The following is a 27,332-nucleotide window of genomic DNA, read 5'->3' on the forward strand; positions in this document are numbered from 1 at the left end:
GTTGGACTTCTTGGGGCTGTCCTATTTAGAATACTTTCTACTTTCTAATGATGAATCCTCTGTTGTTTTAGGGCCTTCTCTCCCTTCCCCACTGTGCTGCTTTCCCAGGTATTGAATACAGTGTCCTTCTATGCAACCTGAAAGTTATTCATGGAGGCCTCAGGTTGTGCTTTCTTGAGGGTTACAAGAAAAACATACATTAAAATATGTCTAATCTGGGGCAGCCCGGGTGGCTCAGCGGTTTAGTGCCGCCTTCAGCTCAGGGTGTGATTCTGTAGACCTGGGATCGAGTCCCATGTTGGGTTCCCAGCATGGGGCCTGCTTCTCCCCCTGCCTGTGTCTGCCTCTCTCTTTCTCTGTACCTCTCATGAATAAATAAATAAATAAAATCTTTTAAAAAGTAAAAAATAAAAAAATAAAATTTGTCTAATGTAGTGGCATATTTAATTTCTTTTTTCCCTGGAACAATTCATTCCAGGTTTCAAAAACTTTGAGGCAGGATCAGATAAATGCAGTTTCTTTGAAGTATACTTTCAGATCAGATTTCTTAAGATATTACTATGCTATTTGAGAGATTAGTTAAAATAGTGGTTCACAACCTGGTTGCCTTTTCAAAATATTAATAGGTAGCGGTGAGACTTAGTGATCATATTTTCTTAAAAGTTTTGGGTGATTCTAGGGTGCATGCAGTCTAGGTTGAGAACCACTAAGTTAGGAGTTAGGCTGAAAGAATTTTCATGTTTTTAAAAATATTTACATATAAATTGTGAGCCCTTGGACTAGATGGTTCCACTAAAGACATCCTGAGGAAGGAAAGTCTAGCTAGTTTAATCTGCAAATTAGGGTAAAGTAACATATTTATCTTTTGTGTGTTGCATGAGCCTTAGTTTCCTTGGGCTGCTGTAACAAATTACCACAACCTGGGTGGCTTAAAAGGTCAAATATTCTCTCATAGTTTTAGAGGCTAGAAATTAGAAATCAACGTGTTGGCAGAGCCATGCTCTGTCTGAAGGCTCTAGGGGAGGATCCTTCCTTCCCTCTTCTTAGCCTCTGCAGTTGCCAGGAATCCTGGACATTCCTTGACTTGCAGATGCATCATTCCAATCTCTGCCTCTTCATAACTTGGCATTCTATTCTCTGTGTGTCTAAATTTCCTTCTTTCATAAGGATATCAGTCATTGGATTAGAGCCTACCCTAATCCAAAATGACCTCATTTTAACTTAATTACATCTGCAAAGATCCTATTTCCAAATAAGGTCACATTCATGGGTACAGGGGTTAGGACTTCAGTGTATCTTTTTGGGAAACACAATGTAACCACAACAGCAAGCCTCATGCCTAATAACCACCTGCCTATCCAGTTAGGGGAGCCATTGGTTTCCAGTGGAAATGAGTAAGAGATAACTGAATTTACAAAAACTGACTCTCACTGTAGGGGAAAGGCATTCAGAATTCATGTTCTTCTGGTGAAAGATTAGTTAAAATATGAAAGTTGGAAAAATCTTTCCCCATAATTTTTACTTTTATTTTTTTTTCTCTAAGACTGTAACTTCTCTAGACAATACTGTGGGACATTTGTAGAGTGTGCTAAACAAGTTACCATTCTGCAGCTTGTCTGCAATTTTTTGGTCAACATTTTTTGATAAAGTGTTCCAGCCTTGTGCATGTTCATTAGAGTCAACTGTGACTATCAAGATTCTGAAGGTATGGAGTAGGACCTGAGGATCTGTGCTTTTGAACAGTACTCCAAGCAGTCCTAATGCCTGGGCAAGTTTGGGAAACACAGTATAAGGAATGCTAAAGCCAGTTGTTCTCCATCACTGTACCATCTGAATGGTTTGATCTTTGAAGGTGATTTGAGGTTGAGCATGGGTATGGGAGACAACTTGGTGCTGTATATAAGGACAAGTAATCTCAAATATTTCATGGTTCCTAATCTAATGATCATCAGAATCACCTGAGAAGCATTTAAAACTTTAGATCAGGGACAACTGGGTGGCTCAGTTGTTGAGCGGCTGCCTTTGGCTCAGGGCGTGATCCTGTAGTCGTAGGATCGAGTCCCACATCGGGCTCCCTGCATAGAGCCTGCTTCTCCGTGTCTCTGCTTCTCTGTGTCTCTCAGGAATAAATAAATAAAATCTTTAAAAAATAAAACTTTAGATATATTCATTCAATTTAGAGATTCTAATTCAGTAGGAGACATTTTTTAAGGGTTCTTAGGTGATCCTAATCATCCAGGTTTAAAGGCCAGACCCCTGATATAGTACAAAAAATAGTTATTTGGAGTCAGTAGATCTGAATTTAAACTGGTGAAAATTGGGAAGTCTGATATTTTACCATTCTTATTTTATGGATTAAATAATAATGTTTGGTTTAGTATCAAATTGGTTGTAAGCCAAAAAAAATTGGTTATGAGCTTTTAGTTTCTTATTTAATTAATTACAAAGCACATGGCTTCCTGAATTAACTAACTTCTGTTTTTCTTTAAGATCTGATTATCATGGACCTGCGACAATTTCTTATGTGCCTGTCCCTGTGCACAGCCTTTGCCTTGAGCAAGCCCACAGAAAAGAAGGACCGTGTACACCATGAGCCTCAGCTTAGCGACAAAGTTCACAATGATGCTCAGAGTTTTGATTATGACCATGATGCCTTCTTGGGTGCAGAAGAAGCGAAGACCTTTGATCAGCTGACACCAGAAGAAAGCAAGGAAAGGCTTGGGTAAGGTGCCAACTCTCAGGGGGCTAAACTAATAACATTTCTTTATAAAAATCAGCTCATTCTTTTTTTTTTCTCTTTTGGCTTGGCCACACAGTAAAGCTGTTTTGAACTACACCTGAAAACTAACCAGAATTGCTACCACTAAAATTAATTGCTTGCTTTCATACATTTCTCCACTGAGTAACAGTTTTACCTCATTCTACAAAGCAAAGTCATTTTTGCATCGAAGTACCAAATGCTACAGGACCCAGATTGAATTGCATCTTATTTTCAAAGGAATGTTAAATGGAGGGTTTCTCGGCCCTGATGCTTTTAATTTTTACATACAATCTGCGACCTATTCATTGTTCCCCAAGCCAAGCCTTTAAGTAAATGAAACCCCTGGGCTAATTTCTGTAAAGTTGATGATTTCTGAGAATGTCTTTTACCTTGTTTTCATTCTCAGGTATTTCCTTAATTACAAAAACAAAAGCAAGCAAACCAGCCTTGCCTTTTAGATTATAATAAGTGATAGGTTTAATGTCAGAGTATGAGTTGCTGTTTTTAATAACAGCTGGTCCAAAGTTGGATTCTGTGGCTCTCAGCAGGCATCTTTTTTACCTAGTGAGTTGATTTGGTGGATTTCTGAGGATCTAAGAATGTCTTTTTTGGCTCTTCCAAAGCCTTGCTCTTTGAGGAAGTGCAAGTTAATTTAGTGAACATTTCCTCCTTAATGAGCACCATTGGTATAATTTCCTGAACTATATTAAAGAGATTTGTTTGGAAAGTTGTGCCACGTAAGAACTTCCAAAAGTATTTTGCCATCGTGGATAGTACTATGATTAGAAGACATTATAGAGTTTGTTTTGGGTGATACTTCAGAATAAGTTTATCTTATCCTTTCATTAGATTATCTGTTAATTGAAGGGTACAATATTTTATTCTGAAACACTGACAGAAATACAAGATTTTGCTATGTGGATGAGAAACTATCTTCAAACACCTGAAGGCACATAGAGTCAGTCTTCTCTTAGGTTGCTTTTCTAACTTTAAGAGACCATGCTCACTTTTAATTTTAACCTTATAACTGTGCTAACACTTGGGCTAAAAATAGGGATGCATGAGGGTGTTCTCCGTCTTTGACTCCTACCTATTAATGTGTATGTCTGACCCCCATTTGGGTCTCACATGGCTCTTCACAGAATTACTCTTAAATAATGAAGGGCCTTTAGACTTGGTGTCAGTACATTCTGGCTCTGTGCAGGTAGTGGAATAGCTCTGCTAGCAGTTTTCAGTAGAGAGAATGTTCCTTTTTGTCATTAAATAGCAAAAGTTCAACACATGAGCAGACTTCAGATTTGTTTAGAGTAAGATAGTTAAAATGTTTTTCATAGAATGTGTGAACAAGTACTATTTTCTTCTAAATTTTGGAGATAAGGAGAAATAGGGTGATGTACTGCTATTGGAAACAAGGATACCAAGTGATTTTTTTTTTAAGATTTTATTTATTTATTCATGATAGACATAGAGACAGAGACACAGGCAGAGGGAGAAGCAGACTCCATGCAGGGAGCCCAACGCGGGACTCGATCCCGGGACTCCAGGATCGCGCCCTGGGCCAAAGGCAGGCACCAAACCACTGAGCCACCCAGGGATCCCTGATTTTTTTTAAAGCTTATTTGCTATGGCATTTCTTTCTTTTTTTTTTTTTTTAAGGATTTATTTATTTATTCATGAGAGACACAGAGAGAGAGGCAGAGACACAGGAAGAGGGAGGAGAAGCAGGCTCCATGCAGAGAGCCTGACATGGATCTCTATCCCAGGACTCTGAGATCACGCCCTGAGCCAAAGGCGACGATCAACCGCTAAGCCACCCAGGCATCCCTGCTGTGGCATTTCTAAACATTGTTTTGGTAGGGGACTGCACACCAGAGGTTGGGAACAACAGATTTGGCCCACCCTCTGAATTTTCCATTTATATAGAAGGCAAGTGATTAGGAAAAAGATCATTGTTTACACCTGTAGTTGCAAAAATTCACTACTATTTTTAAATCTTTAGTAATATCTAAAACATTTAATTTTAATGTAGTTTTCCCTTTTTCTTAAGAATGTTGACAAATAGAACATTTTTTCTTACGTGTGTATTCTTCCCCTCCCACCCGAAGAAGTCTTAAGTATACTCTTCATTTATGTGTCCTTCAGATGAAGTTTATTTGTTTTAAGGTGGTGGTCCTTAATATTAAACAGTTTTCACCGTTGGTGTATTTGTTTAAGAAATGAACTAGAGCAGTTCATCATCCTTTTTTAGGGCATAGGCCAAACTCTTTGAGAGTCTAAGGAAAGCAAAGAAGTCTTCCTCAGAAAAGTGCACATATGACTATATATAAAATTTTGCATGCTGAAAATTTCAGGAATATTGTGAATCCTCCTGGAGCCTACTTACCCAGGTTCATGAAAAAACAACAACAACAAAGGATTTGCTTTCTGACTTTTGAAATGTAGAAGCATGTCTTATCTCTTAGGAGAAATAACATAAGGTCCGCTAAGTACGTTGTGTCTATCCTGAAATAAATGCTTATTTGGTGGCATCATAACTACATATGTAGAGTTCTTCAGGGTCGCAGGAAAACAACACCATTAGCTTCATAAATTTGCACAGGCTTTAAAGATCAGAGTTTAGAGCTTAGTGCCTAAAATAGGACATACCTGCTTCTAGTGTGCTTTCATAGCTCCCTATAGGCTGGATCGCCAGCAAGATAAGTGTGGCTTTTATACATATATAAGTTTGTTTGTTTTTTTTTAAGATTTTATTTATTTATTCATGAGAGACACACAGAGAGAGGCAGAGACATAGGCAGAGGGAGAAGCAGGCTCCATGAAGGGAGCCTGATGTGGGACTCGATCTTGGGTCTCTGGGATCATGCCCTGGGCTGAAGGCGCGCTCAACCACTGAGCCACCCAGGCATCCCAGCTTTCATATTTTTAAATGACTATTAAAATATAGAGATACGGGATCCCTGGGTGGTCCAGTGGTTTAGTGCCTGCCTTTGGCCCAGGGTGCAATCCTGGAGACCCGGGATCGAGTCCCACGCCAGGCTCCCTGCATGGAGTCTGCTTCTCCCTCTGCCTGTGTCTCTGCCTCTCTCTCTCTCTCTATCATGAATAAATAAATTAAATCTTTAAAAAAAATAAAATATAGAGATATGTGACAAACCATATGTGGCCAACAAAATAAAAGATATTTGCTATCTATCCCTTTGCAGAAAAAGTTTACCACCCTCTGGGTTAAAGCATTTGAGATATTTCTGTTGAAATACATAGAGTAGCGTTCAGCCAACTTCATTAACAAAACCCCATCTTGAATAGTCATAGGTCTCTTTATTTGAGTGATCCTTCTTTTTAGGCTATTTATAATAGTTTAAAATTTTCATTTGAAAACAGGAGACATTCCAATACCTTACCCTTTTTTTCTTAATGGTACAGTGGCACTATTGGTAGTACCATTTGGACATAAAATGGGCTCCATTATAGATAATGCAGAAGTTTTTAATACTGGTAGGAATCAATGTGTTAAAAACTTTTTAGACTCTCAAGGGTTAAAGTTGCAAAAAAATCGTCTTATGTCCATATAGATAGAGGAAGATATTTAAGAGAGAGCTTCTTACTGCTTTACTTTTTCTATTAACATTTTAGAGTAAAAGCTAGATGATTACACATTCCTTGAAGGAAAATGCTTATTACATTACAGAGTTTAAGTAAATACTAGACAGTTAAGGCTAACAACATACCAATATCAAAGTGAATCTCTTTTCATAGTGTCAGGAGTACTCTGTGATTTTTTTTTTTTTTTTTAAAGTACTCTGTGATTTTTAATCACTTTCCAGTGTTGTATTCATGAAATGAATGCAAACTGGGAAAAGACAATCTTTGCTACCAAGTGACAGACTTCTTTCAATTCTGCAAATAGTAGAGGATAGGAGTATGCCAAGATTTCAGATCTCGTAGACATTTTGATTTGAAGTTCCCGTTCCAAACTGGGCTACTTAATTGGGTGACTTTACATAGGTTGTCTGTGTCTCTATAAGTTAGAGTGGTGGCATCTTTAGGGGTTTTCATATCATGCACATATTTCAAAATTCTTAAGTTAAACTTGAGATGGCAAACCTGGAAGAAAAGCTCATGAAGGATGAAGTATATTGATTCTTTAGTTTTATAGTTTTGCTTTATCATCTATATCCTCACCCTCTCAACTTACTAACATTCTTCTAAGCTCATGTATGTTAGGGGCAGACATTCTTATCCATCATTTCCTCAGAGTTCTCTTTCTTTGTGGTTATATGTGAAAGTCCAATTCAACATAATGTATAATTAGCTGCTAGCTATTTTTTAGAATAAACATGCATCTGTCCTGCCTTTGTGTCACTGTGGGGGGCTTGGGGGGGGCTTATGGGGGGAGGGGTTGGGTCTTTTTGGTTTGGGGGTATGTGTATGTGTGTGTGTGTGTTTTGGTTTTTTGGCTTCTGTTTTTAAATCTTGACTTGAGGTGTAAGTGATCCCAGAACTGTCTTTGTATTTTTATATTTTTAACAAAAGTGTTACCTTTTTAAAAAGCAACTGATTTTTTAAAATTCTAGTGTAAATTTTTGATTTTTTAGAAAATCATATCCGTGATTGTGATTATTTACCAAGAAATTGAGATTCTCTCAAAAGCAATAAAGAAAAACATAAAGATTTGCATGTTATTTGACGCAAAGAATGAAGAATCCAGATAGGAATGGATATTCACTCCTGAATTATGACCACTGGCTATAACCTGCCCCTAAAGGGATGAGATTGGGTTTGCATGTGAGTGCACCGACTATGAACTCTGCTTGCCTTATCTGGAAGGCTCATTTCAGATCAGTAACAGGCCATTTATGAGAAATATTTTCAGTTGCCTGTCTGGAAGGTTTTTTTTTGTTGTTGTTGTTGTTGTTTTTGTTTTTTTGTTTTTTTTGGAGACTTCTTTTATGTCCGTGCTTTAGCGCTGGGCAACACTTCTGGCTACAGCACACACCTGGCTAAGTCTAGAGCCTTGTGTCCTTTTAACCTCTTGCTGGATTTCTCTGCATTTTCTACAGAAAAATTGTAAGTAAAATAGATGGCGACAAGGACGGGTTTGTCACTGTGGATGAACTCAAAGACTGGATTAAATTTGCACAAAAGCGCTGGATTTACGAGGATGTAGAGCGACAGTGGAAGGGGCATGACCTCAATGAGGACGGCCTCGTTTCCTGGGAGGAGTATAAAAATGCCACCTACGGCTACGTTTTAGGTAGGTCCCTACTATCTGGGGGAAAAAGCCTTGTGGAGCTGGCACCTTGAAACGTAACTGTTTTGTCTTGTAGAATGATTGTAGATAAAATAGACGTGGATAAAGATGGGTTTGTGACGGAGGGGGAGCTGAAATCCTGGATTAAGCACGCCCAGAAGAAATACATATATGACAATGTTGAAAACCAATGGCACGAGTTTGATATGAATCAAGACGGCTTAATCTCCTGGGATGAGTACAGAAACGTGACTTATGGCACTTACCTGGGTAAGGGGCAAGATGTCAGCCTGATAGAGACCATGGTCTTGAGTCAAAGAAACAAATGGGTCACACAGTGAAAGGAGGAAATTGTGCTTATTTTAAATAGTCCAATAAATAAATAAATAAATAGTCCAATTCTGAACTGATTTTTTTTAAATTAACTTTAAATGTATATATTAAGTATTTAATTTGGTTTTCTAAGGTCTGGCATCTTATACATCTTTAGCAATTCAGATATTATTTTACCAATTTTTTCTTTCTGTGATCCCTCAGAGACCATGGAGTAGATATCATCTAAAAGGCTACATTATTTCAATAATGCAAAGCAGGAGACCTTAAAATGTCTCTTGACATGGTCACATTAAAGTATTGGACATGATGGGTGTTTTATATGCAACTGATGAATCACTAAATGCTACTCTGAAAGTAATGATACACTACATGTTAACTAAATTGAATTTGAATTAAAAAAAATTTTTAAATATTGGACCTGAAATTCAAACCAAATTAGATTCCTTATAACTGGTGAGAATAGGAAAATTGCTCTTTCCTTAATGAAGTAAATATCAAGTATAATAGCTTTTCTTGATAAAATTTAACTATTTTAGTATATCTGCCTATGAAGTTTAGAAATGAAAATTTCCCATTTGTTTTCTCTGGCACATGAGTTTATCAGCCTGCTATGCAAATGCTTCAAGGCAAATAAATATGACTTTGATTGCTTTCTGTGGATTTGGTAGTTTGTGTGCTTGGGCCACCTGTTAGTAATTTTCTTTTCTGTATTACACTTGCCTGTTGCTGAATGCTAGGTGGCGATCTTACTGAGTAGATGACTTAGGATGTTTTTGTTAGTGAGATTCCCCTATGTGGTTACAATTTGAAATAAGATGTATATTAAATGTTACTTCTTGCATTTTTATCCTGGAAATTAGGCAAATTTCTGGGTTAAAGGAGGCATTCTCCACCACTGGTTAATAAGCAGTGAGTGTATAATGGTCTGTTTCTCCCACTGGATAGCCAGCTGTCTGTGTTAATTACAGGACTGCATGCATTTCTAGTGAAGAGACTTTTATTTCTGTATTGGGCTTGTTCTCATTCCTTAGACTAAAGTGGCAATCTCTGTTCATGCTTGACACTTAGCCAAGAACCAAACATATCCTTCACCCAATTAAGAACCTGTGTATTAAAAAGTCAGTGCAGATGGAGAGGCACCCGTGCTTCTTGCTTTCTGGCTCAGAGCCAACACCCTCCTGATTTATTTGGACTTATAAAAATAGAGTGAAGGGTAAGTTCTTGGTGATCTAAACAAAATGATATGATAATAAATCTCTATTCAGACCTAGACGCTCACTTGCTACCCAGAATGAATCTTAAACCCTTTGTATGATTATGCGCATAAAAAGCTGTTGAGAGCTCTTTTGCTGTCTTGGTCAAATGATTCAATGTAATGGGTATTTCTACTGAGGCTGAATAAGCTGAAGCACTCACTAGAGAGGAAATATCTTTATAAGGCACCTTTCCCTTGAGGCATGTGGGTGGATATTGCTGGGGCAGTAAGGTGGCTTACAGAAGTGCTAAGGGGTTTTTTGTGAGCTGAGAGTACATTCTTGATTGAATTTTTGAGCTCAGGTATAAATCATCTTAGCTTTTAATTAAAATCTGTCTTAATGAATCTGCTTTCCACAAAAGGAAAGTTAACACTGTCTCTACCACAAGTCAGATAAATACTAAGATCCATTCTAGCAAAATTAGATAAGAGCCTATCAAAACTGTGTAGGCTGGATAGCACAGTAAACTGGTACTTAGGATAGATCTGGCGATCAGTAATGACAGCAGACACATGAGTTTAGTTGTTAAAAATAAAGTTATCTTCCTTTTTCATCCTCATATATGTGCATGTATCAGGCTACTGGATTGTAGCCACCACATTTTACCTTAAGGCAGAGAGGAGGGCTCTTAGTTAAGAATCTAGTCTTAATATGTAAGTTGTCTTCTGTTATCTTATTTTTTTGTTATGTAGTTAGTGCTGAAACTTTGTTTAGAAGAGATGACTCAGTATCTTAGAAAAGTGTATTTTCCTTAAATTCTCCCATCTCCAACCTGTTATGATTTTGAGTATGATTCAATAAGCTGTCACAGAATTTTGACACTCAACAAAGAATAAAGCTTCAAACTACCCAACTCTGAAAATAGAACAGTACTTTTTGTTTTCCCAACAGTGCTTAAAGTATGGAAAGATTGAACTACAGTATCAAAAATCAGTGTGATGTTATTGCTAAAGGGGCCCTGTGGGCCTTTTTATAAAACTAATGCCATATCTTTTTTTATTTGATCAGTATGTTCTAGGAAAGATTGTTTCTTAGCTTTAATGTGGTGGTGTCTTTTACATTTCATAATATCTTCACATGTTATCTTTTGGTCCACACAGCAGATTGAAAAGACTTTTTTTTGTTGTTCATTTGTTTTGGGTTTTTTTACTACAGATAACTCCACATTTTCTCAACTTAAGCTGAATTTCATTCTTCTAGATTCTTATATAGAGACTAAATAACTACTCCTTATGTAGTTCAACATCCTAGCAGATGGGTAGGTCCAACTTCAATTTGGTTTTAATCTAGTGCTTATTTTTTGTAACAGCTTTATTAAGGTATAATTGACATACAGTACATCGCACATATTTCAAATGAACAATTGATGAGTTTTGCCATAGATATATACCAGTGAACCCATTACTACAATCAAGATAAATAAATGTATCCATCACCCCAAAAGGTTTCCTCATGTCCTTCTGTAATTCTGCTCTCCTTCCCCCTATTCTTAGGGGACCCGTGACCTATTTTCTGTAACTGTAGATTAGTTTTGCATTCTGGAATCTTCCATAAATCTTCCGGGGGTGGGGGAGATGATAAGAGTGGCAGACAGTACCTGTAACTTACAGTAGATCTGAGTTCACTGAAAAAAAAAACAAAAGTGTGACCTTTCAAAGGGTAATATTCTGTTGCTTGAATCAAAGTGTGCTTAATATGAGATAGGGGAGGGGGCCTTTGGTATCTAGCTTCTCAATGGGAGCCTAATGTTTATTTTTTTTAAGATTTTATTTATTTGAGAGAGTGAGTGAGAACATAGCAGGGGGAGAGCGGCAGAGGCAAAAGGAGAAGTGGTCTCCCCACTGAGCAGGGAGCCCGATGTGGGGCTCCATCCCAAGACTCTTGGATCACAACCAGGGCCGAAGGCAGATGTTTAACTGACTGAGCCATCCAGGTGCCTCAGGAGCCTAATGTTTAATAAAAACAGCAATAGCTAACATTTGTTGAATGCCCACTATATGCCAGGCACTATTCTAAGCACTTAGATTTATTCGCTCATTCCACAGTCCTGCGCAATAGGCACCACTGTTATCTTCATTTTACAGATGAATAGATTGAAGCACATTTACTTGCCCACAGTCACACAGCTAAAAAGTGGTAGGATTCAAACCCAGATAGTATGATGTTAGCACTGCCTCTCAAATATAACCAGAAAGCTTGAACCCTCATAACCTTAACTTCAAAAATAGCAAAGCATCACGTAATAGGTTACATAGCTAAGGAGTCAGGGTTCCATGTGGAATGGCAAACATTTACATTTAATTTGCACCTGATTTTGATTATGAAAACTGAATGTTTTCACACCGTTAAAATTTTACCTTTGTAATCAGCTTATTTCTTTACTTGGTTCATCTTGGAAATTGATTCCTCAGCCCACACATTTTCATGTTTTGTGGAAGTCTTAAGATTTGACGTAAATGTTTTGTTTTCTAGATGATCCAGACCCTGATGATGGATTTAACTATAAACAAATGATGGTTAGAGATGAGCGGAGGTTTAAAATGGCAGACAAGGATGGAGACCTCATTGCCACAAAGGAGGAATTTACAGCTTTCCTGCACCCTGAGGAATATGACTACATGAAAGATATAGTAGTACAGGTTGGTGAAGAGTGATAATTCTCAACAGAAACTCAGTTTCTTTTTGTTACTTCCACTGTCTTTCCTCTTTAGCCTTTACTTTGTATCTGGAAGAATGATTTGCTTTTATTTTTAAGTAAGCTCTAAGCCCCAGCATAGGGCTTGAATTCATAACCCCTAGGTAGAGTCACATGCTCTACCGACTGAGCCAGCCAGGCACCCCAGGAAAATCCTATTTTTAAAAATATTCCATAACCAGTTATCAGGCACTAATAGTAATACTTAAAGAATTCTCACAGGAGGCAGTTACCAATAAGACATAAACTATAAGCTTTATAGTTTTGTAAACATGAAATAGAGACTATAGCTATTGACCTATTTGTCACATCTCCCGTTAGAATGACTTCAGCATGACTGGGGCTATTCCGTATCATTGTGGGCTTGATGGGATAGGTCATTGAACAGTGCTAGTGTTCCTCCAAGAGGGTTCATAGTTATTTTGGGTTGAAGCATAAAAAATAAGTAATGTTTTACCATTTTTTAGCTAGAAAAACAGCAATTTCCTATGGCTTATTTTATATATATATATATACATACATACATACATACATACATACATTTATAAAAGATTTATTTATTGGGACAGCTGGGTGGCTCAGTGGTTGAGCATCTGCCTTTGGCTCAGAGCATGTTCCTGGAGTCCCAGGATCGAGTCCCACATTGGGCTTCCTGCATGGAGCTTGCTTCTCCCACTGCGTGTGTCTCTGCCTCTCTCTCTCTCTCTCTCTCTCTGTCTTTTATGAATAAATAAATGAAATCCTTTTTAAAAAATAAAAAATAATGATTTATTTATTTGAGAGAGAAAACACAAACCGTGGAGGGGGAGGGGCCGAGGGAGAGGGAGAAGCATGACCACCCCACCCCAGCAGTGAGCTCTACACGGAGCTAGATCCCAGGACCTGAGCCAAAGACAGATGCTTAACGAGCTGAGCACCCAGGTGCCCTAAGCAATTTCCTGTGGTTTAATCATACCCACACATATATGTGTATGTATGTGTTTTAATGATAAATTATTGCCTAAATTTCATCTAGATACTAACTTTAATAGTCTCTTCTTATCTTCTTCTGCCTAGGAAACAATGGAGGATATAGATAAGAATGCCGATGGTTTCATTGACCTAGAAGAGTATATTGGTAAGTCTGTTTCTACTGTTTTTCCTAGGAGAAGCTGAGAAGCAATGGAAGTGTATTTGCCCATAGAAATAATTTGGCCCCTATGGGTCAACTCTTAGCACAACATTAAGGCCAGACCAGCATGAATAATAGTGGGTGGTGATAAAGTATCTGTAGCAGCACTATCCAATCAAAATGTAAATGTGAGCTACATACGTATTTTTACTTTTCTGATAGTCACATCAAAAAAAATGTTTTAAACGTGATTCTTTTTTTTTCTTTTTCTTTTTTTTTTTTTTTTTTGGTTTTTAAGATTTTATTTATTCATGAGAGAGAGAGAGAGAGAGAGAATTAGAGGCAGAGACACAGGCAGAGGGAAAAGCAGGCTCCATGCAGGGAGCCTGACATGAGACTCTATCCCGGGTCTCCAGGATCACACCCTGGGCTGAAGGAGGTGCTAAACCGCTGAGCCACCCGGGCTGCCCTAAACATGATCATTTTCAATAATATGTTTTATTTAACCTAATATTCTAAAGTACTATACTTTCAACGTGTTATCAATATAAATTATTAAGGATTTTTTTCATCTTGTCTTCTAAAGTGTATTTTACACTTACGGTACATCTCAGTTCAGACCAGCCACATTTCAAGTCCTTGATAGCTCCACGTAGCCAGTGGCTGCCATATTGGATAGCACTGATGCGGTTCATCCCAGATGCCTATGGAATCGACAATAAAGAGTTTCAGGGAGCCTAGGCTGCCATTGGGAAACCCAGGAGAAGAAGATAGGGAACAGAATAAAAGAGATCAGTGGGTGAATAAATGACCATGAGTCGCTGGTTTCTCTTAGAGCCTTTGCTTCTTTCCATGGTGTTCTGTTTGTATTTTCTGTCTAGGTCCTCTGTCTCTTTTTTTCCACCTGTCCCTTGAATTAAATGAGTTACTTCTTAGATTTTTATCTAATTATGCTTGCTACTTACATTTAGGGTTATTATTCTAGTTGAATTACTCCTGAATACTTAACCATTCTTTTCTTTAAAGACTCAGTGATGTGTTTTGAGTTTTTTAAAGAAAGGGATGAACAGTAGAAAATTTTTTTTACCAAAATGATTATTTTTAGTGGAGTTCATCACCGTAGTGGAAATAAATGTCTGGGTGCATTTACTTTGAGCCTGTTTCAAAGTTGACTATTTCCACTTTTCAATATTTTATCCTTTCATTCTTGGCTTTTGCCATTTTATCACCATTGCTAAAACTGAAGAACTCATTTGAACCTCCAGAGGAGAGGAACTAAGTTTTATAACTGTTAAGTACCATCATTTATCAAGCACCGAGGTCAAATAAGGAGAGATTTCTTTCTGCATCCCTATCATAGAGATTCAAGGGCAGAGGAATTGTATTTTGAAACTATTAAAGCTCTCAGGTGTGTATGTAGATTTGTTGCTTTCTTTTACAAATCATCAATTTGTGAACACTTTTACATTAGGGATGCTGGGCTTTGTAAACCTGAAAGTATCCCAAAAAGTATCTTCCAGTTTGGGGGGATATGCTAGTTTCTGCCCTGTTGAGGAATGAGATCATAAGTAAATGGTCCTTGTCTCTTACATTTAACATTAATAAGAGTTATACTGTTATTTTTATTCTTTAAGTTTGTTATAGAACATTGCAAACATACACAAAATTAGACTAGTATAATGAACCACTATGTACCTAATGGCCATCAGCCCATGGCCAGTACTTTTAAATCTATATCTGCTGCTTCTTTTTTTTTTTTTAATTTATTTTGAAGTAAATCCCAGTCATCATCTCATTTCATCTATAAGCATTGGGTTATGTATACATCTCTAAAACCTAAAAGAACTTTTTGAGATTATGTTAAAAGAAAGATTGAATCCTTTTTAAATGGAAAATTAAATAATATTCTTTACTCATTTAGCTTTAAAATGTACTTAGGTTATGTCATATATTCTAGCTTCTTTTAAAAGTATGTCTTTTAAGGGGTGCCTGCGTGGCTCAGTTGGTTAAGCGTCTGACTCTTGATTTCTTTTTCTCTTTTTTTAAAGATTTTATTTATTTATTTATTTATTTATTTATTCATGGGAGAGACCGAGACATAAGCAGAGGTAGAAGCAGGCTCCATGCAGGAAGCCCAGTGTGGGACTTGATCCCAGGTCTCCAGGATCACGCCCTGGGCTGAAGGCGGTGCTAAACCGCTGAGCCACGGGGGCTGCCCTGACTCTTGATTTCTGCTCAGGTCATGATCTCAGACTGAGTCCCAAGTCAGGCTCTGCACTCAGCATGGAGTCCACTTGTCCCCCTCTTCAGTCACTCATGCTCTCTCTCTCTCAAATAAATAAATAAAATCTTTTAAAAAATAAAAAATATATTAAAATTTGTCTTTACAGCACACATTTATTCCCTAATTCAGAATTTCCTCATATGTACTGTGAAAGGTCTCCTTGACCCATAGGACAGCTAATAAGGTGCACTGGGCCTAATGGATCATACAAATACTACATTTTCTGAATATGCTGTGGCATAGAAAAAAAAAAAAACTGGCAAGTCCTGCTCTGAGGTACTCCTCCTTTGTTCAAAAAAAAGTAGTTCTAAGCCTTCAAGTTGGGGAAAATGATAGTAGCAGCTGTCAATACTGTTTAGTAATGAATTCATCCTTTATTCAAGGGAAAACAGTCTATGGATTGGGGAGTGCAATGCCTCATAAGCAGTGGAACACTCTTCCCAAGGGATTTTGAGTAAAACTGGGTTTTATAAAGCATTAGAAGAAAGCAATGCAGAAACAGCATTATTGGCTAGAAGGTCAGGGATTTCCTTATAGGGCTAGTAGGTTCTGTTTTCTAGGGTTAGGTAAGTTAGCCAAAGCTGAGTTGGAGAATTATGATTGGTTTATGTTAAATTTCCTTGGCAGTGTAGTGTTTCCCAGAAGTTAGGTTTAGATTTATGGCGTAGGCCATGCTAGTAGAGCAGCCTCCATTTTGTGGGTTTCAACATATGAATTACTTTTATCACAACTAAATAACTACCTTTGCTTAGAACTGCTAGAAACTATTTAGACCTATGTAATATATGTAATATATGTTCCCCATACCTTGCATGCAAGTTTGATGTATAACTTAGGAATTTTCAGACTTTTCCACTCACATAATTCTAAAAGTATAGTCTTTATTTTTTCTGGATGCTAGTCATTGCCCCTTATTTCTGCATTTCCTAAGAGCTAAGGACTCTCTGCACTCATAAAAGCAGCAGCAGAAAATATTCTTTTTAAAAATAATTTTTAATTTAAGTTAAATTTAGTTAACATAGTATATTATTAGTTTCAAGGATAGAATTTATTGATTCATCAGTTGCATATAACATCTAGTGCTCATTACATCAAGTGCCCTCCTTAATGCCCATCACCCAATTATCCTATCCCCCCCATCCACCTCCCTTCCAGCAACCCTCAGTTCCCTATAGTTAGGAGTCTCTTATGGTTTGTTTGTTTTTTTTAATTTTTATTTATTTATGTTAGAGAGAGAGAGAGAGGCAGAGACACAGGCAGAGGGAGAAGCTGGCTCCATGCAACGGGAGCCTGACGTGGGATTTGATCCCGGGTCTCCAGGATCGTGCCCTGGGCCAAAGGCAGGCGCTAAACCACTGCGCCACCCAGGGATCCCAGGAGTCTCTTATGGTTTACCCCGTCTCTGCTTTTATTTTTTCTTCCCTTCCTCTATATTCAACCTGTTTAGTTTCTTAAATTCCACATATGAGTGAAATCATATGGTATTTATCTAGCTCTGTCCATGTCCTTGCAAATGGCAAGATTTCATTCTTTTTACTGGCTAAGTAATATTCCATTGCATATATATATACCACATCATCTTTGTCCATTCATCTGTTGGTGGACATCTGGGTTTTCCCCATATTTTAGCTATTGTGGACATTAAGCAGTTGGAAATATTCTTGTTACAAGGTCATTAAGTAAGCCTCGGGAAAATTCCTTACTTGTTAAGGCCTCTCTGACCTAAAATACCCTTGTTACTGCTACTAGGTCCCGTACAAATGGATGAGGAAGAAGAGTTAAGCCAGATTACCATGTGACAGTCTTAGAGAAAAGACAGACTCACCTTTTGCATTATATACATCTGTGCATGCAGGTGACATGTACAGCCATGATGGAAATGCTGATGAGCCAGAGTGGGTAAAGACAGAAAGAGAACAGTTTGTTGAGTTTCGAGATAAGAACCGTGATGGGAAGATGGACAAGGAAGAGACCAAAGACTGGATCCTCCCCTCAGACTATGATCATGCAGAGGCAGAAGCCAGGCATCTAGTCTATGAATCAGACCAAGACAAGGTAAGTCTGGCCATGTCTAAAGGACATAGCAGTGAGCGAAGTCTGTTTCTGGGGTGTTGCCTAAACCATTCCTGTTAAGGTACATAGAGCATGCAAGGTCTTAATTGGTCTAAGTCTGCTACTAATCTTAAGTCAGCTATTGAAAACTTACAGGGCAGTAGCTATCTGATTTTAGAAATCCCATCGCCCAGTATTCACACATTGAAGGCATTTGCTTCAGAAATGAGCCTCTGTATGTAGCCTGTTTCCAGCATGCATCATCTGTTATCTTTGGATCCCCAGAACATTTTCTCTGCTTTTTTTTTCCTTTGTTCTTTTACCTGTTACAGGCTCATTTTGCTTGCTCAAATTTGATTGTTTCCTCTTTAAATATACTTTTTAAAATTAAGTTCTTTGTAGTGGATTATAAATCAGCATTTCTCTGGAGCTTGTTAAAATTGTCCTTCATCAATTATCTGAGGCATTTATTTCATTAAAAGAATTGAAGTCTCACTAAGCCGTCACCTTTTCACCAATCTGAATGCCTTTCAGCAATCTGAATGCTCTGCTTAGAGTATGCTGAAAATCAATCTAAAGATGGAGGGGAGGGATGGTATGCTGAACATTGTCCTATCTAGGCCAAACTTCTGTTTCAAATGCAGTGTCTTAGCATTAGGCTTTTTTAAGGGTCAGTCTGTTTTTGAGTTCTTGCTTTAATCGCTTTAGTAGCCAGGTGCTGTGTCCTGAGATACGTGAGAAAAGGAAACTCCCAAAAAAAGAAAAAGAAAAAAAAAAAAAGAAAAGGAAACTCCCAAGGTCATCCCTTCGGAATCTGGCCTAGATAATTTTTTTTTTTTTTTTTTTTTAAAGATTTTATTTATTTATTCATGATAGTCACAGAGAGAGAGAGAGAGGCTCAGAGACACAGGCAGAGGGAGAAGCAGGCTCCGTGCACCGGGAGCCCGACGTGGGATTCGATCCTGGGTCTCCAGGATCGCGCCCTGGGCCAAAGGCAGGCGCCAAACCGCTGCGCCACCCAGGGATCCCTGGCCTAGATAATTTTTGAGCTGAGTGTCTGAGCCTTCATTTGGAGTTGTGTCTGGAATCTGATTGGTGGCTAGGGCATAGCGGGGGTGAAGACTATGTGAGGACGTTAGCAGATTTCATTGTTCCTGTTAGGCAATGACTTGATTCACTTTAAAGTATTTTCCCCAATTCTTCCTGTCTCTTACCTATACATAGGAGATGTCCCACATTTTGTTTGACGTATCTCTGGTGTTCAGTTATTGAGCTGTGTTATTTCCATCCCTCCATTTTTAACTTTCTTTATAAGAAAACTGTACTAATTGCTGTTTTCTTCCTTCTTTGTGTGTGTGTTGTGGAGGGTTGAGGGTGAAGATTGAGTTCACATTTAATTTAGTGGGAATTAGAATCATAAATCCTGACTAACCCCTTTTGTTCTTTGGCAGTGTTTCTAAATTTGGAGTGGGAAATCTATTTTGCCTCAATTCACTCTTCTCTCTAATTTCAGGATGGCAAGCTTACCAAGGAGGAGATTGTTGACAAGTATGATTTATTTGTGGGCAGCCAGGCCACAGATTTTGGTGAGGCCTTAGTACGGCATGATGAGTTCTGAGCTGTAGACAGAGGAACCCACATTTCTTCAAAAGTAATTTATTTTTACAGCTTCTGGTTTCACATGAAATTGTTTGCGCTACTGAGACTGTTATTACAAACTTTAAGACCTGAAAAGGCGTAATGAAAACCATCCCGTCCCCGTTCCTCCTCCTCCTTGAGGTACTGGAGGGAACTGTGCTTCTGAGGAACAACTCTAATTAGTACACTTGTGTTTGTAGATTTACACTTTGTATTATGTATAACATGGTGTGTTTATTTTTGTATTTGTTCTCTGGTTGGGAGTATGATATGAAGGATCAACATCCTTGACTCATGCTTGTAGGCAAACATTAGCCCTTCAGTCTTTCTCAACCCTTGCCATATAATTTTTGTAATTTTGACTTAACTAATTTTTTAAGCCTGAGATCAATAAGAAATGTTTAGGAGAGAGAAAAGGAAAAAAAATATACCCCAAAATTTATATTTAGAGAGACAACACTTAATCTTGCCTATTGAAAAATATATTTCATAAGTAGTAGGGGCCACATATTCCATTCAATTGCTCTAAGTCTAGCAATTGATTGTGGCAATATCTGGGCAAGGACAGATCCCTGTGCTGTCAGAAAGCTTGGCTCGACTTGATTTCATTCTTTTTTTTTTTTTTTTTTTTTTTCCCAGTAGGACTGGCTGTTTGCTAATTTTGCTAGGCACAGCTGTGGTGGGAAGAGTTAGGGCCATGTCTTGAAAATCAATCAAGTAGTGAGTGTGATCTCTTACAGAGCTATACATAGAAACAGCTGGAAAACTAAGGGAAAAATACAAGTGTTTTCAGGGCACACACTTTTCTGGGTATGCATCTGTTGAAGTGCTCAAGACTGTCTTGCCTATTAAATCACTGTAAGCGCCCCGTTCAACTCCTCTTTCCCCAGGTGTTCCTAGGAATTAATCTTGCTTTCACTACAGTTAAAATGTACTCTTTGCCAATTATGTTATTTCATTGAAAGTGCCTTTAATGAGAGAAATGATCACTGAATGAGGGTTCTCTTAAGAAACCCTGAGATGAAATAGAGATTATTTGGGCCACCTTATATGAAGCTTACAACCTCCCAGCATATTGGGGATTTTTTTTTTTCTTCTCTTTCTCTTTCAGACAGAGGTTAAATAGCAGTATTAGTTAGGAGCTTGGTTGCAGTGTTCTTATCTTGTGGGCTGGTTTCCAAAAACCACATGCTGCTGAATTTACCAGGGATCCTCATACCTCAGAATGCTAACCACTTACTCCCAGGCCTGTTTCTGTGTCAGCTGAAGAGCTTGAACTCAGACTCAAAGATGAGAGGGCCTACTGAGAGGACTCTTTGGTTTGAGGACCATTGCTCAACCTTCTTGCCTTTTGACCCATCAGCCCCCATCCCCGCTGCCCCCCAAAAAGTTTATCATGGATCAGCAAATTGTCAATCCTTGTCAAAGAGAGGGACACTGTAGAAAGAGCTGAAGAAGCCACCTTCTGTTCCCAACTCACTTTACCCATATCTTATGTAACATGAACTCTGTCTTTTTTGGTCCATTTCTTACAGATGGACCTCTTTTGAGAAGAATTATTATATTCCAAACTTTTTAGCCCTCAGGTTACTAAGATAAATATATGTATATCTAACCTTTATTATTTCATATATCTTTCTGGATAATACATTCAGGTGGTGCTGGGTGATTATTATAATCTGAACCTAGGTGTATCCTTTGGTCTTCCATGATCATGTTGAGGTGGACTACTTAGCCTGGTAAAAAGCCAGATTATCACATAACTTGATCCTGGCCTTTACATTGAGCTCTTGAGAGTGGATACACTCTTTTAAAGTCTAACCCCAGTATAGGGGAATATAAATTCCCTGCTCTCCAGATTCCCCATTTTTATCGTTAAGAAGATCAGAGATAATAATGTCAACCTGGGATTAGAGAGAGCACATGAACTGAGCCCTGCAGCTCCCTAGGTACAGAGAACCCAGGCCTTATGTTAAAGTCATGCACTTAGAAAGCAAACCTTCAAAAAAAAAAAAAAAAAAAGAAAGAAAGAAAGAAAGCAAACCTTCATATGCTAAAATGGCAACTTCTGGATGCTGGGTGCTCAGCAGCAAGTGTTGTACTCTAATCTCTAATGATCCCCCTGGATTATCTTTTTGGTTTAAGTCAAGCCTGAGGCTGGTGAACAGTAGCTACACACCCACATTGTGTGTTCTGTGAATGCTAGCTCTCTTGAATTTGGATACTGGTTATTTTTTATAGAGTGTAAACCAAGTTTTATATTCTATAATGCAAACAGGTACCTATCTGTTTCTAAATAAAACTGTTTACATTCATTGTGGGGAATGTGTATGTCCTTTATTCTCTTAAGAAATGAAACTCACAGGGATCCCTGGGTGGCGCAGCGGTTTGGCGCCTGCCTTTGGCCCAGGGCGCGATCCTGGAGACCCGGGATCGAATCCCACGTCGGGCTCCCGGTGCATGGAGCCTGCTTCTCCCTCTGCCTGTGTCTCTGCCTCTCTCTCTCTCTCTCTCTGTGACTATCATAAATAAAAAAAAAAAAGAAATGAAACTCACAGGCAGCCTGGGTGGCTCAGCGGTTTAGCGCCACCTTCAGCCCAGGGCCTGATCTTGGGGACCTGGGATCGAGTCACACATCAGGCTTCCTGCATGGAGCCTGCTTCTCCCTCTGCCTGTGTCTCTACCTCTCTCTCTCTCTTTCTCTCTGTGTCTCTCATGAATAAATAAATAAAAGCTTTAAAAAAAAAAAAGAAAAACTCATGCTTAGAATTATGTATGCTATATAATGTCAAGAAAAGGAGGTCTCCTAGAAGGTTTACCACACTCCCTCCCCATCCAACTTCTGCCTTCTCCCAGATTATTCTTTTTCTATTTCTGAAATCTGGCATCTTTCTCACTACAGCTGTAACCCTTCTTTGCTTTCCTTGGGCCATATAACTGGAGAGGAGTCCAGCTGCTCATTACATAATTACCTGATACCAAACAAGCCATTCCTGAATGTACACACATTTATCTTTTATTTCAAAAAGGCTCTTTTTCAGGAGGTGCAGAGGGGAAGCATAAATTATAAGGTAAAACAGTTTTTTTGAACATTCTGGTATAGTTTATAAATGGTATTAAGATGGGCAGTCATTTGAGAACATGAAGGGAATTAAATATTAACTTTACTAAATAATGCAGCTTTAAGAGAGATATATAGGGTTAGCTAAATTGGGTGGGAGAGCACCTAGAATAACTCATACTGGCTCAAGAACTTCTGGACATGGCTGTCCTTGCCAGAGCTATAGGGTTACTGGCAGTGATGGCATAAAGAAGTTCTTTCAAACTCCTATTTTGGGCTTACTCAAAGTTTCAGTTTTTTTCTTTATCTCTCTCCCATTTCTAAGGTGTTTGAGTTCTAATTCAGAATGTATCCTCTCAGATTCCCAGTAGGAAAAATATTGGCAAAAAGGAAGGTAATTATTATCCATACACTGAAAAATCAGCCATACTCCTTTATTGTCCCTCATATATAATCAGTTCTCCAAATGCTATGAATGATGCCACTTAGGAGTAGAAATCGAGGATTGTTGACATGGCCATAGACCATGTTAGTAGACCCAGTTGGAACAATAGCTTTGTAGGTAGGAAAATGGAAAATTGACTCCCTGAATTACCATTATTCCCATCCCATCTGTTTTTGCTTTGTTAGTAGTTTGGTTTTTGAGAGAGAAAGAAATTTCCCTAAATGTAAAACCCTTGTTGCTGCAAATAAGCCAGTATGGCACCTTAGTTGGGGCCAACTTGACTGGGAGAGACAGTGGAGACTTCTGTTTTCTGGGAGCTGGACATTTCAGAATCCTCTGTCATGGACTTCCCACACACCATCTCCATGATGCAGGCTCGGAACTGGAAGGGAAGGGCCACTATTATTAGAAGGTGCTTCTGGTTGGAAAGAATTGCCAATTTTGTTTCCATTGACAGGTTTTGAATCCATCTCTGGGGACTGAAGAAACAAAGTTATTTATTCTCAAAGCAAGGAGTTTGCCCCACAAGACAGGAACTCTCCTAGATTCACCTAAATTTGGGTTTTCATTAGATTCATGATTTGGGATAGGAGGCCACCTGGAACCTTCAGATAACAGGATGTGTTAGAGATTTATGCATGTATTGTGATTTCTGTGCTTTGCATATGCTCCTGCGGGCTAGAAATAGGAAAGGAAAGGACTAAGAACTTGTAAAGTGGAAGGATTAGGAGTTTAGGGGAATGATTATTTTTCAAGAAAGCAAAACCCTTTCATTTCTCATCCTGCCATTTAGAGCAACCAGATTTTTTATGGCTCAAGTTCTATTTTCTCTGGGTTCTATTACTTTGTCTCGACGACCACACCTATCTCCCTGTGCTTACCAAAGGCTTCCTTGTTCACTCTTAGAAACCTTTTGAGTTCAAGAGCTCTGAATCAAAAGTTGTTGGTGAGAAGAGAACCAGGTCTTATGAACTGAAATCTCATAGGAATGTAATTAGAGAGCTTTACCTGCTTATTCATGAAGCAGTAGATGATGGGGTTATAGACACAAGCACTCTTGGAGAAGAAGGCAGGAATGGTGACAAGCCGTAAGTCCAGTCCGTGATTCCGGTTGTTGACCATATACATGGCCATCGCAGCATAGGGTGTGTAACAGAGACAAAACGATCCCACCATCACCACCACCATACGGCTCACCTCCCTCTCGGCCTTCTGGGTTGAAGCTGACTCCTGTTGCTGGGCTGCAACCTGGGCAGAGCACAGAGAAACATCCTCTTCTCCCTGGCCCTCAACTCCCACATCTCCACCCTTTTCTATTGGGGCTGGCAGCAGGGGGTGGAGGGGTTGCACGCATCTACTCCAGTTGCCTCTCTTCTGTCCCAGCTTCTGGCCTAGTGCCTCTTACTCTCCTTCCTTGAGGAAGGCAAGATGGAGATGGCACCCTAGTCTGCGACATTGGAAGAGATCACATGAATCTCTCCACACATATTTGAGCAGAGAGGTCCTCGCCCTACTCTTCACACCATTTCATCATTCTGCCTGCCCCCACTTCCCTCACTGCTTTTAGATATCCCCTCTACCTGACTGTGGGCATTTCCAGATGTCTTATGTTCTGAAAGCACCCACTCATTCTTCCCTCCTCTGGAGTTCCCTGACCCTTTCCTCCCTGACCCTCAAAAATCACTCACAGCTCTGAGGGCTCTCAGCAGCTGCAAGTAGGAGAAGCAGATAAGGGAGAGAGGTACAATGAAGCAGAAGATGAAGAGGAACCAGGTATAATACTCGCTGCGGTATTTGGTGCCCACGGTGTACCAGTCGGGGCCACAGGAACACTGCAGGCCCTCCGGGATGAACCTGCAAGGGACCAAGCACTCACCCACTGGACAAGCACTTGCTCGCTGCGGGGCTCACCACAAGTATGAATGGAGTGGGAGCTGAGATTCCTGGATTGTGCTCTCCACTTAGAGGATGCTCAAGGACTTCATGCAGGGGCAGTTTGTGTCTTTACCAGCTACAGCTATAGCAATTCCAACTGCAGGATAAATGTTAGCACTTGCCTCTCACAGGCCTTGCCCTCACCTAGTCCACCAGCTCTTTAAAAGTGCAAGTCAGGGGTGCCTGACTTGGTTTCACCTGGGGCAGGTTATGAGATCTAGTCCCACATCAGGCTCCACGTTCAGGGCAGAGTCTGTTTAAGACTCTGCCTCTGCCCCTCCCCGACCCCCGTGTGTGCACGAGTGCTCTCGCTCTCTCTCTCTAAAATAAATCTTTAACAAAACAAAAAAGAGGTCAGAGACTAAATTTATACCCAACTCTTTCCACCCACGCCAACCTGAGCTCCGAGCTAAATCAGCACCACTGCCCTACACTCTCACCGGCTCCAGCCAAAGAAAGGTGGGATGGAGACGCCAATACCAATGGTCCAGGTAGCCAGGACCACCATCAGTGCGTGCTTGGAGCTGAAGCGGAAGTTGCCGAAGGGCTTACAGATGACAATGTAGCGCTCAAAGGCCAGGAAGGCCAGTGACCAGCCTGTCACCAGACCTGTAGTGAAACGTGAGGGTAATTGGGGTAGACAGCCCCACCCAGCCTGGCAGGCAGAGCGGGGAAAGAGGCGCTTTGGGCTGACGTTTGGTGTGGAGTTTGGGACTCAGTTCGTCAAACTTCTAGTCCAGGGTGCTTTGTACCCAGATGATAAAGAGCACCAAATCCCGTCCCCCCAGGCCTCTTTAGGGACCCACTCTAACCCCACAGTCTGGTCCCTGGTTCCAAATCTGGAGTAGTCCTGTCTCCCCCCAGCCTCTTCCCCTGCAGTACCTGCTGTAGAGCCCAGGAAGGCCTCCAAAGCACAAACATGGCGGCCAAAGACGAAGTATCCCTGACAGCTGGCGATGAAGACGGTGGAGACAGAGATGCAGTAGAGGAAGCCCCCCAGGGACACATTGACCAGAATATAGTTGAGTGGCTGTCGCAACTTTTTATAGCGCAGGGTAGCCACCAGCACCGTGCCATTGAGTGGTGTCCCTGCAAAGAAGACAAAGCCCATGAAGACTGCCTGGAGGTGGAAGGCCCAGACAGGGGCGATGTGGTACTGAGGCCCGTCCCATGGCCCCACCAAGGAGATGTTCTTGAACAGATAAAACTCCTCTTCCCCTGACATCTTACTCATGGGATGTCCACCACCCTCTCTGATTCCTCTTATAGATTACCATCCCACCACCACTTCTGCCCCACCCTCCAAAGCCCCTTCCGTGCTCCCTGAATGATCAGTCCTGATCCTAAGCCTCCTAAGGACAAAGTTTGAGATTAGAGCTGTCCAAGCCCCCACCTCATCCTCCTTTTGTGGCCCTAAAGCTGATTGTGTGTTCTTGAGAGGATAAAAATATTGGGCTCAAAGAATCAATATGCAGTACTGGGTGCTAGAATGAATAAGAATTGGCTCACTGCAACCTGGGGGTGCTGACCCATATTAACAGAGCTGTGGCCACCATTGTGTGCATGTGTGTGTGTGTGTGTGTGTGTGTGTGTGTGTGTCCTTCGAACGAAACTATTGAGGGCATGCCTTTCCATTTGGTGTCCAGCACCACTACATCCCTATGTGTTTCTCTTCCCATCTGCTCCTTTGTGGAAGGTGCCCCCTAAGTCTCCCTCTCCAGAGATCTTGGACTCACAGCCAGCCTGGGGAGCAGCCTCATGCCCCAGGAAGGGGCAGAGCCAGGGGAGCATCCTGGGGAGCGCCCTGGGAGCAGCTTAGTAAACAGCCTTCACAGATGGGCACAAGGGCAATTGGACAATGCTTGAAGTCTAAGGCCTCCCTGGCTGCCTGTTTCTTCCTGTTAACTTTACCCAGAGAGGGTGTGCTTTCTGCTCAGAGCCCTCATGCCCCCATCTCCCCCCTCCCTCCCAGCCAGGCTGAGGTTAGTTTGCTCCCTGGCCCTGCCTTGAGCTCAGCAGTGCCCAAGCCCCCATCCTTTGGCCCTGCCTGCTCTCAAGTCCTGCCCAGCTGTGAGAGCTGGACTCCAGACCTCGTCCGCACAGCCCACCTCAGCGAGACCAGCTCTGCCCTAAGCTCTGCCTCCAACACTACACCTCAGCCCTGTGAATGTGCCCTCTGCCCCACCTCAGCAGACCGTGAGTATGTAGATAAAAGCCACGCACTTTATTATTTTTTTTATTGTTTTAAAGATTTTATCTATTTATTCATGAGAGACACAGAGAGAGAGAGGCAGAGACACAGGCAGAGGGAGAAGCAGGCTCTACTCAGGGAGCCCGACGTGGGACTCGATCCCGGGTCCCCAGGATCACACCCCAGGTTGTAGGCAGCACTAAACCGCTGCACCACCGGGGCTGCCCCAAGCCACGCATTTTAAATACAGCTAAGTGGAAGCCAAAGGATGGCCCCTGGTGGCACAGTAGTTTGTATCAGAGAAATCCCTCCGCGG

General features: G+C 40.3%; 2 protein-coding genes across 4 annotated transcripts in view; one reads left to right on the plus strand and one right to left on the minus strand.

Annotated features, from left to right (window-relative positions):
• CALU (calumenin) overlaps positions 1-21,699 on the plus strand; it is a 29,177-nt gene extending 7,478 nt beyond the window's left edge. For 2 of the 3 annotated variants that reach the window (XM_077857247.1, XM_077857248.1), the window contains exons 2-7: positions 2,491-2,722; positions 7,822-8,015; positions 12,077-12,243; positions 13,356-13,416; positions 17,550-17,749; positions 19,260-21,699. In XM_077857247.1, the coding sequence (XP_077713373.1) occupies positions 2,502-2,722; positions 7,822-8,015; positions 12,077-12,243; positions 13,356-13,416; positions 17,550-17,749; positions 19,260-19,364 (948 nt within the window). In that variant the 5' untranslated portion in view covers positions 2,491-2,501 and the 3' untranslated portion in view covers positions 19,365-21,699. Of the gene's footprint in view, positions 1-2,490; positions 2,723-7,821; positions 8,016-8,088; positions 8,283-12,076; positions 12,244-13,355; positions 13,417-17,549; positions 17,750-19,259 lie in introns of those variants that run through there. The other variant, XM_077857246.1, reaches the window with a different exon arrangement.
• Positions 21,700-22,420: 721 nt separating this feature from the next.
• On the minus strand, positions 22,421-26,167 carry OPN1SW (opsin 1, short wave sensitive). The gene is made up of 5 exons (XM_077857270.1): positions 25,708-26,167; positions 25,266-25,434; positions 24,579-24,744; positions 23,899-24,138; positions 22,421-23,272 (listed from the first exon to the last, which is right to left on the minus strand). Exons 1-5 carry the CDS (start codon positions 26,057-26,059, stop codon positions 23,153-23,155), a joined length of 1,047 nt encoding a protein of 348 aa, XP_077713396.1. The 5' UTR covers positions 26,060-26,167; the 3' UTR covers positions 22,421-23,152.
• Between the last annotated feature and the right edge of the window lie 1,165 nt (positions 26,168-27,332).

The sequence above is a fragment of the Canis aureus genome, chromosome 18 (assembly GCF_053574225.1).
Source record: "Canis aureus isolate CA01 chromosome 18, VMU_Caureus_v.1.0, whole genome shotgun sequence".
In the NCBI taxonomy this organism is placed as follows: domain Eukaryota; kingdom Metazoa; phylum Chordata; class Mammalia; order Carnivora; family Canidae; genus Canis; species Canis aureus.